The sequence below is a fragment of the Hyla sarda genome, chromosome 1 (genome assembly GCF_029499605.1).
Source record: "Hyla sarda isolate aHylSar1 chromosome 1, aHylSar1.hap1, whole genome shotgun sequence".
Lineage (NCBI taxonomy): Eukaryota > Metazoa > Chordata > Amphibia > Anura > Hylidae > Hyla > Hyla sarda.
Genome location: NC_079189.1, coordinates 405,664,787 through 405,675,337, shown reverse-complemented (window position 1 = coordinate 405,675,337; position 10,551 = coordinate 405,664,787). Strand labels below are relative to the sequence as shown.

Genomic DNA, 10,551 nt, shown 5'->3' with positions numbered 1-10,551 from the left:
CATGGATTGTTCTCAATCATCATCTGGGAAGACCAGGTGATGTCAATCTCAAAGGTTTTAAATGCCCGGCTCCTCTGACCTTGCCCCAACAATAAGCACCATGGGTTCTTCTAAGCAGTTGTCTAGAAATCTGAAACTGAAAATAGTTGACGTTCCCAAAGCTGGAGAACGTTATAAGAAGATAGCAAAACGTTTTCAGATGTCATTATCCTCTGTTCAGAATGTAATTAGGAAATGGCAGTCATCAGGAACAGTGGAAGTTAAAGCAAGATCTGGAAGACCAAGAAAAATATCAGACACAACAGCTCGCAGGATTGTGAGAAAAACTATTCAAAACCCACGTTTGACTGCACAATTCCTCCAGAAAGATCTGGCAGACACTGGAGTTGTGGTACACTATTCCACTAAAAAGAGATACTTGTACAAATATGGTCTTCATGGAAGAGTCATCAGAAGAAAACCTCTTCTACGTCCTCACCACAAAAATCAGCATTTGAACTTTGCTAATGAACATATAGACAAGCCTGATGTGTTTTGAAATTAAGTTCTGTGGACCGATGAGGTTAAAATTGAACTTTTTGGACGGAATGAGCAAAGGTACGTTTGGAGAAGAAGGGGAATAGAATTTAATGAAAAGAACCTCTGTCCAACTGTTAAGTATGGGGGTGGATCAATCATGCTTTGGGGTTGTATTGCAGCCAGTGGCATAGGGAACATCTCACGAGTAGACGGAAAAATGCAAGCAAAGTGAAGACCAGCTCACCCCGCCCCGGACAGCAGAGCACGGATCCAGGTGCTGGACGTCACCAGCCAATCAGAAGAACAAAGAAAGATGGATCTAGCTCGGTGCAGGTAAAATAACTTTAATGCATAGGACAAGGAGGATACAAGTATCCTCCTTGTCCTATGGATTAAATTTATTTTACCTGCACCGAGCTGGATCCATCTTCCTTTGTTCTTCTAGAAGGAAAAATGGATTCCATAAAATTTCAGCAAATTTTGGATGCTAACTTGATGCCATCTGTGAAAAAGCTGAAGTTAAAGAGAGGATAGCTTCTACAAATGGATAATGATCCTAAACACACCTCAAAATTCACGGGGGATTACATGGAGAGGCGTAAACTGAAGGTTTTGCCATGGCCTTCACAATCTCCTGAGCTCAACATAATTGAAAATCTATGGATAGACCTTAAAAGAGCAGTGCGTGACAGACAGCCCAGAAATCTCAAAGAACTGGAAGACTTTTGTAAGGAAGAATCAGCAAAGATACCTCAGACTCTTGGCTGGCTACAAAAAGCGTTTACAAGCTGTGATACTTGCCAAACGGGGCAGTGCAAGATATTAACTCTGCAGGGTGCCCAAACTTTTGCAGACACCATTTTTTTGTTTTCTGTTATTTTGAAAGTCTAAATGATGGAAATAAAATCTAACTTTTGTTGACATATTATAAGAATGTCTAATCTGTAATTTGATGCCTTTTGGAGATTTTTCCATCTTTCCTTGGCTTCTTTATGCACATTAATAAAAATTTTACCTGGGGTGCCCAAACTTTTGATCCCCACTGTAGGAAGCCTAGATTCCCCACATTGAGAAGCGCAGTTTCCCCACATTAGGTAGCATAGATTCCCCACATTAGGTAGCATAGTTTTCCCACATTAGGTAGCATAGATTCCCCACATTAGGAAGCACAGTTTGCCCACATTAGGTAGCATAGATTCCTCACATTAGGAAGAGCAGTTTCCCTACATTAGGTAGCATATATTCCCCACAATAGGTAGCATAGTTTTCCACAATAGGTAGCATAGACTCCCCACATTAGGTAGCATAGACTCCCCACATTAGGTAGCATAGACTCCCCACATTAGGTAGCATAGACACCCCACATTAGGTAGCATAGACTCCCCACATTAGGTAGCATAGTTTTCCTCATTAGGTAGCATAGATTCCCCACATTATTAGGGAAGCGCAGTTTCCCCACTTTAGGAAGCAGTCTTCACCCAACCCCCCCCCCCCCCCGACAAGCACACACACATAGACAGACACACACAGACACACATAGACAGACACACACATAGACAGACACATACACAAACACATAGACAGACACACACACACAGACACACACATAGACACACACACGCACAGACACACACACATACAAACACATAAACAGACACACACACGTAGATAGACACACACACACACATAGACACACACACATAGACACCCCACATTAGGTAGCATAGACTCCCCACATTAGGTAGCATAGACTCCCCACATTAGGTAGCATAGACTCCCCACATTAGGTAGCATAGATTCCCCACATTAGGTAGCATAGATTCCCCACATTAGGTAGCATAGATTCCCCACATTAGGTAGCATAGATTCCCCACATTAGATAGCATAGATTCCCCACATTATTAGGGAAGCGCAGTTTCCCCACTTTAGGAAGCATAGTGATCCCCCAACCCTCCCCCCCCTGACAAACACACACACACACACACACACACATAGACAGACAGACAGACACACACACACATAGACAGACACAGACACACACACACATATAGACACACACAGACTCATAGACAGACACATACACACAGACACATAGACACACACATAGACAGACACACACACATAGACACACACATACAAACACATAGACAGACACACACACACATAGATAGACAGACACTTACACACACTTACACTTACCTGGCAGCGTTTCTTCCCTCTGGCGGCGGCCTGCCTGACGAGTGACGTCACTAATGTCCTCCTACACGGGTCTGTGGAGGGACGTCACATGCGCGACGTCCCTCATCAGACCCGGGCCGGCCACCAGCACAGCTGCAAATGGGGGTCGGCGGAGCGAGGTAATGTGGTGCTAACGGACGAGAGCGAGCACAGCTGAAGACGAGGGGGGCACCCCGGTCACCGAGCGGCATGGTGTCACCCCATCAGGCTGGTGTCGCCAGGTTCGGTCCACACCCCAGCTGCTACGCCACTGGATTGGGGGGGGGGTGACTCCGTCATGGCACCCCCCTTGTGAGTGGCACCCGGGGCGGGCCCCCCTTGGTACACCACTGGTGTAGAGATCCCTGTTTTTAAGTCTGTTTTTAAGGGAGTGGGGCCCCCTTTCTTTCCTGGCTGTGTGGGGCCCGGAGCATGAGCTCTAAAAGCTCCAATGATAATCCGGCCCTGCCTAGGAGTAAGATAAACATGACCGATAAACTGATATTGTAGAAATTATCTTTAGGCATAGCCTGATGAGTGATGTAATTAGAAAAAGGATACGTAAGAACTGGCATGTGGTGGCAAAGTACTCTTTTTTTTACTATTATTTTATTATTTATTCATCTGGGCCAGTGTGAATTGACACTTAAGAATTTATTTTTATGTGTAGAAATTTCCTATGTAGTTTAAGCTGTTGTATGTGACTGTAAACAACTCTACATAGGGAAGACAATGAGACCTTAGTTCAAACACTTTGAGGAGCGTTAATGATCTTTACGGACAGTAGTAGGTTCTCCTAGACTTATCAGTCACATCTTATCAGTTACCCTGATTGTACACACTTTTTAGGAATAGTACAGGTTAATGCTCCCAACTATGGAGATGATCAACATCAGGAGCTACTTAGATGTGAGACGTCATTTATATTGAAGACGGAATAATCTTTCAAGTCTATTTACTCCATGAGTCATAGATTTATAATATCAACTATGCTTATGCTATTTCCCTATTGTATTGCCAATATATTTCTAGTAGTGTTTTCATTACATTGGTACTATATTGTTTGTGTCAGTAAAGTTGTTCTCATTATGGCGATATTTAAAGGAGGACTCCAGCCAACATTAACATATCCCCCATTCAGAGGATAAGGGACAGGTAGCTGATCGTGGGGAGGTCGGACGGCTGGCACCCCCATGATCTCCGTAACTGGACCCCAGCTCTCGGGTCCCATTCTGGAGATTGGGGGGTCCCAGTGGTAGAACCCCCCGGAATCAGTTACTTATGCCCCATCTTGTGGATTAGGGATAGGTAAATCTAGGCTGGGATTCTTCATAAAGGGGGTGGGGAATAGTTTCATGTTGAGGCTATGAAGAAGCTATACCTAGTGAAACAATTGTTGGCGGTGTTTTACACCTGCTCATAATTTAAAAAAAAGTTGGACCATTCATGAGTGCTGCAGTGATTCTTTTCTTCATTTGTGCTAAGCCAAAAAAGTTTACTCAACTATAATACAAGCAAAAACTAGTTTAATAAGCCAGGAACTTTAAATTAATTCCCTTCTGCTTTAGTCTATAGAGAGCCCTGTCATTAATAATAGTAAGGTTTTCCCAAAGAACTAAAGATGTATTTCAAATAAAACAGGACTAGAGGAAATGTTAGAGGTACCTACATGTTATCTTTAGAGAGTAGACTGAACTGACTGTACTTTATTCCTATGGATACTTTACTTTGCTCAATTCTTTGTTTTTCAAGGGAAACAAATGGCTGAACATGCTGAAACTATTTTATTATTTCCAAGTATGGCAATTGCTATTATACACTATACATTGTATTGTACACTTATTGCGTCACATAATTCCTGTATACTAATCAAGCATGCAATACTTTATATAGTGGTGGTGAGCTTGTCTATGTAATGTAGGACAGCTTTGTTATTCGGATATCCTTTTGGTATTATGACTTGTTAGTTAGGCTTTTCAATAATGCTGCAGATCACTCACAGTCAGAAAAAGGGGCTGAGTTATCATAGAGAGAGGTATCACAATGCAGAAAAATATGTAAGAGACACATGGAGATCTGTGCTGTCATAGAAAAAGTATTACATGTTCTAAATGATAAAATATTGATTACTATATACAGTACCTTGTTAATATAAAGTTCTGAGGGCTTCGTAGATGTGTTGAATAGAGACGTTTCCTCCCCTCATTCCTTTCTGCTGGGATCTGCTCTAATTCTTGCTTGACTACTGAATGCTCAAAAAAAAAAAGAAAAAAGCAAAACACTCACTGGGGTTTTTTTGGGGTCAGTATTCTCTTTTTTTTTCCTTCCAAAAAATATGCATATGCAAAATTGTGTTTCACTTGCACTTCTTGTTATGTTTTTCTCACATTACAAATCTTGAGATTCATCGAAAAACCAGTTAACACAGAAAAAAAAGGCCTCTAAAAACCGCAGGTGCTAAAATAATCTTCAAAAAAGGCAGGAAAATGCCTATAACCATCATAAAAAAAAAAAAAAAAATGCTGGCATTTAGAGCCATTTTTAAGCCCTCCCCCCCCCCCCCCCCCAAACTCCTCAAAACTTTGTGTGAAGGATCGCTTACAGTGTTAGCTGAAGGGATTGACACTGTCCATCTAAGTATCTATCTGTCTATATGTATATATATATATATATATATAAATATATGTACAGAGTTATTATCTCTCCCAATATTCACACAGTGCTATTTTTCTAGGGCTATGCCTGATATGATTGTATTGACTATAACCTTGTGGTAACTGAGGTTGGTACTATGACTTACTATTGGTACTATTATTTATTAATTTTTTTTAACTAGTTTTATTGACAACTGCTGTAGTTGGATTAAGATGTGAGAACAATACAGTTAGATGCTGTACATCAGAAAAAAAAACATTATTAAGATAAGAATACATAGTCAAACGTCCAGAGATAATGATGTATGTATGATGCATAGTTTATATGTAAGTACCAGCTTGTCAAGGTACAATTAGAACAACAATATAATTACATAGTAAAACTATAACACCAATAAATAAAGATAAACAGAAATTCATGGTGGCCTGGGAAAGTGCAGGATATGGAACATTTTATGGACACATTTAATGGCAATATTCAAATGAAATAAAAAGCAGACTTGGTTCTATTAGTATAATTACTGTTACCATAACTCTTCAAGTCACATTAAAGGGATTTTCATATCGATGGCCTACACTGAGGGTGGATGGATATCTAATTGGATATCTAATGGGTTTTACATCTGGCACCCCCCCCCTCCTCCTCCAATCAGCTGATAAAAGGGACCATGGCACTTCAGTAAGCACTGCAGACTCTTCATTGTTTACCAGACACAGTTACATACTTACTACAGGTTAGTCCCATTCACCAGGAGAGAAATCCAGCCCCGCCAATCAGCTGATCAGTGAGAGTGCTGGGATTTTGACCCCCCCCCCCCACTAATCTGATATTTATGGCCTGTCCTAAACAGAGGCCAATAATATTAAAGTCAAAGTAGACCCCTTTAAATATTGCAAATGTGTTTAGCCATATTTTGTGATACATTCCTCTTTTTTTATTAGTCATTACTTGTTTTGGATTTTGAGACAAATTGTTCAGGGAAAAAAATTGGTACAACTGTGTGTATAGGCATCTGCAGATGCTCAGCTCAAGGAGTAGTGCTGTTTCTGATCCAATAGTGCCCATTGGCAATCTCAAAGAGGCCGAGTAACAAATAGTCAACTGGCTTAGAAACTGAGCCTTGGTTGGTGAAAGATATTTTGGGGATTTTGTAAAAGGTTGGACATAGGCTGGGAATGAGTGGGGCAAATAAAAAAAATGCTCCCTATGCTTCAGATCACCATCTGTCTGGACTCCTCCCACTGAAAGTGCTGCTATGACATCCGTGTACACTGAGCATGGGACACTGCAGCCAAACACTGGCCTCATGTGTAGCAATTTCCTTGTCAAGTGTTCAGTGTACAGGAACATCATCACAGACCTGCTGAAAGAGACCCCCGAGAGACCGCAGTGCTGGATGAGTGAGGAATGGAGAGGCAAGCATGTTTCTTTCTTTCTCTCTCTTTTTTTTTTTTATTTCCTCACCATTCCCTGACATCTCTGTAAATGTTTTTCTTTTTTTTTTAACAAAGCTCAGAAAAGCCCTTAGAGGCCTACTCCCTTTGTTTGTTTGTTTTGTCTCGTGTTTTTTTTTTTTTTTTTGCTAATATTTTGGTGGCTTGTTTTTTATACAAAGATTTTTGACAGGTGCCACCTCTAATGCATGAGTTTTAAAAGTTAAAGCCAAAAATGGTAAAAGTGTCAAAATCCAATGCAAAATCACCATCTAAAAAATGTTCTATTTATATGTTTTATCTGTTTACTATAAACTTCAAAGTAATGTATGTGCAAAAATGCTCGAAACCCTGTTTGTCACTTGCCCAATTCTTCATTTGCAACCAGCTGTTCATAATAAGCATTTTAATCAGATAACAAGAACAAAGGAGTTGAAAGGTTTTAAATCATGTTCATGTGGTAACATTTTTGCAGAAATTTGTTTGACTGTCCCACATATTGGGATAGGGTTTATAAAAAGCCATGTACATGCTTTATAGGCATCATTAGGCTATATAACCACATTTTTTTTACCTGGGGGAAAAAAACACTACAAATAATTTTGCACTCCCTTGATGCAGTTTTTGTGGCGTTTTTATTTATTTATTTTTTTTCAAAAGTAGTGGTGTGGGTTTGGCTTTTCATATATTCCTATTGATTTTCACCCGTCAACTGTGTTTTTTCACCTAAAAAACTTTGTTGGCTTTGTTTTTCTTGGATGACACAGATGGGCACAGTCACAGACATTTCTGCAATTAATCTTTCACATATAAACTTATGCGCCTCTGCCAGCTTCTCACTGAGGCAGGATTTGTTCCACACAACATTGGCCTTTATTGATCTTTTAAGTGTCCCTGTCATTGCAAAAAATCTTTTGACATGTCACAGAGACAAGCAGGGGGAGTCCACAGGACAGAGATTGCTACGAGCTGAGAGCCTCTTTCTTTTCCTATTACTGATCAGTGGGGGGCTCAGAACTGAGACTCCAATCTATCAAAAGTTTGACATGTCTCTGTGACATAATAATAGTTTTTTGATATGACAGGGACACTTTAAATTGTTGAAATGTTGTTGCTATTTTAAGCAAAATGTAATCCTCGCTGCAGACCTTTATAACTACAAAATGTCTGGGCAGCTTCTTAGTATTGTGGCAGGGTCATAAAACATTGTATGCTGTATGACCCTTCATTACTGTATTATAGCCCATAAAGTTTTATGGGTGCCTTATTATGGCTCCAAGGTTGCACTAACTAACTTTAGAGCTCTGTATTGCAGGTTTACCACTATTTTAGAAATATCATTAAATGTACTTCAGTATCCAGTTTAGTAACAATAATGGACAATTATTAAACTTCCCATTCTTGCATTTTTAGGAATAGATTGTCTCAGATGGCTCAAAAAAATGGGACACAATTTACTGAATTCATTCTCTTGGGTTTTTCTGCAAACCGTCAACCATTCCTCTTTACAATCTTTCTAATAATTTATTTTTTGACCATAATGGGAAACATGATGATAATTGTAACTGTGACCTTAGATCAACAGCTCCACTCCCCAATGTATCTTTTCCTCCGCAGTTTGTCCTTTACGGAAGTCTTCTATATTTCGGTAACAGTCCCTCGGATGCTTAGAGACTTTTTACATTCGGATAAAAGCATCTCATTCATAGCGTGTGCTGCTCAGCTTTACTTTTTCTGTTTCCTTGGTACAACAGAATGTTTTCTTCTTGCTTTCATGGCATATGATCGATTTGTAGCGATTTGTCATCCACTTCGCTATATGACCATAATGTCTAAAACTAAGTGTTTGGAACTTTCTTTGGGATCTTGGATGTCTGGGATCTTGTTGTCTTTGATCCAGATTTCCTATGTTTTTAGTTTGCCTTACTGTTCTTCAAATGTTATAGACCACTTCTTTTGTGACATACTGCCGGTGGTAAAGCTGGCCTGTACTGACACCTTTGCTAATGAGATTGCTATTTTGATATATAGCTCTCTGGTTATTCCTTTACCGTTCCTGTTAGTTCTGGTCTCCTATGTTTGCATCATTAAAAGTGTGCTAAAAATTCCTTCCGCTATTGGGAGAAAAAAGACATTTTCTACATGTGGGTCTCATCTTACATCTGTGACTTTATTCTATGGAACAGCCACTGTGACCTATCTTAAGACAAAATCTATTCAAACCTATGTAGGAGCAAAATTAATATCTCTTCTGTACATTGTTCTAATCCCTATGCTTAACCCTTTAATATACAGTTTGAGGAATTCAGTCATTAAGAATGCTATGAGGAAGTTAATAAAATTATAATAAATGTTTAGATGTTTTTTGTAAAAACGTAATAGTTAAAATAATATAATTTATTGACTTACTTAACCCCTTGGGGACGGAGGGTTTTTCCGTTTTTGCACTTTCGTTTTTTCCTCCTTACCTATTAAAAATCATAACCCTTTAAATTTTGCACCTAAAAATCCATATGATGAATTTTTCTACTTTGTAATGACATCAGTCATTTTACCCAAAAATCTACGGCGGAACAGAAAACAAAATCATTGTGCGACAAAATTGAACAAAAAAGCTATTTTGTCATTTTGGGGGTTTCCGTTCTATGCAGTAAAATTTTTCGGTAAAAATGACCCTTATCTTTATTCTGTAGGTCCATACAATTAAAATGATACCCTACTTATATAGGTTTGATTTTGCCGTACTTCTGGAAAAAATCATAACTACATGCAGGAAAATTTATATGTTTAAAACAGTCATCTTCTGACCCCTATAACTTTTTTATTTTTCCGCGCACGGGGCGGTATGAGGGCTCAAGTTTTTACTGGTTTTCATGATATATAAAGTGACAAAATTCGCTATTTTGAACTTTTGGATTTTTTTTTTGCGCGTACGCTATTGACTGTGCGGTTTAATTAACAATATATTTTTATAATGCGGACATTTCGGCATGCTGCGATATCACATATGTTTATTTTAATTTTTATTTACACAGTTTTTTTTATGGGAAAAGGGGGTGATTCAAACTTTTATTAGGGAAGGGGTTAAATGATCTTTATAAACTTTTTTTTTAAACTTTTCTTTTGCAATGTTATAGCTCCCATAGGGTGCTATAACACTGCACACACTGATCTTTTACATTGATCAATGGTTTCTCATAGGAAACCATTGATCAATGATTCTGCTGCTTGACTGCTCATGCCTGGATCTCAGGCACTGAGCAGTCATTCGGCGATCGGACAGCGAGGAGGAAGGTAGGGGACCCTTCTGCTGTCCTACAATTATTCCGAAACAGCCCCCTGAGCTAACCTGCATTCTTTTAAGTTCACTTTAGATGTGGCATTCAACTTTGAATGCCGCGTCTAAAGGGTTAATAGCACGCGGCACCGCGATCAGTGCCGTGTGTTATTAGCCACGGGTCCCAGCCGTTGTTAGAGGCCGGGCCCGACCTGCTGTGACGCGGGGCCATGGCATGGCCCTGCATTATAGAAAGGGAGTGGGCGAAGGGCATGCAGGTATGCACTCTGTCCCCAACAGGTTAAAATGTACATGCACAGGTGACATTTTCAAAATAAGCTGTCAGCTTTATACAGGCATTATAGAGCGATAGTGAGCAGCGTAAGCTGTGAATTAAGCATAGGTCACTTGTTGCCACTTCCAGGGCCGGACTGTAACCAAAAATGGGCC

The 10,551-nt window shown here is 39.7% G+C and overlaps 1 protein-coding gene across 1 annotated transcript; it reads left to right on the top strand.

Annotated features, from left to right (window-relative positions):
* The first annotated feature begins 8,247 nt into the window (after positions 1-8,247).
* On the top strand, positions 8,248-9,171 carry LOC130277805 (olfactory receptor 10A7-like). The gene has a single exon (XM_056528568.1). It carries the CDS (start codon positions 8,254-8,256, stop codon positions 9,169-9,171), a length of 918 nt encoding a protein of 305 aa, XP_056384543.1. The 5' UTR covers positions 8,248-8,253.
* Positions 9,172-10,551: the final 1,380 nt, after the last annotated feature.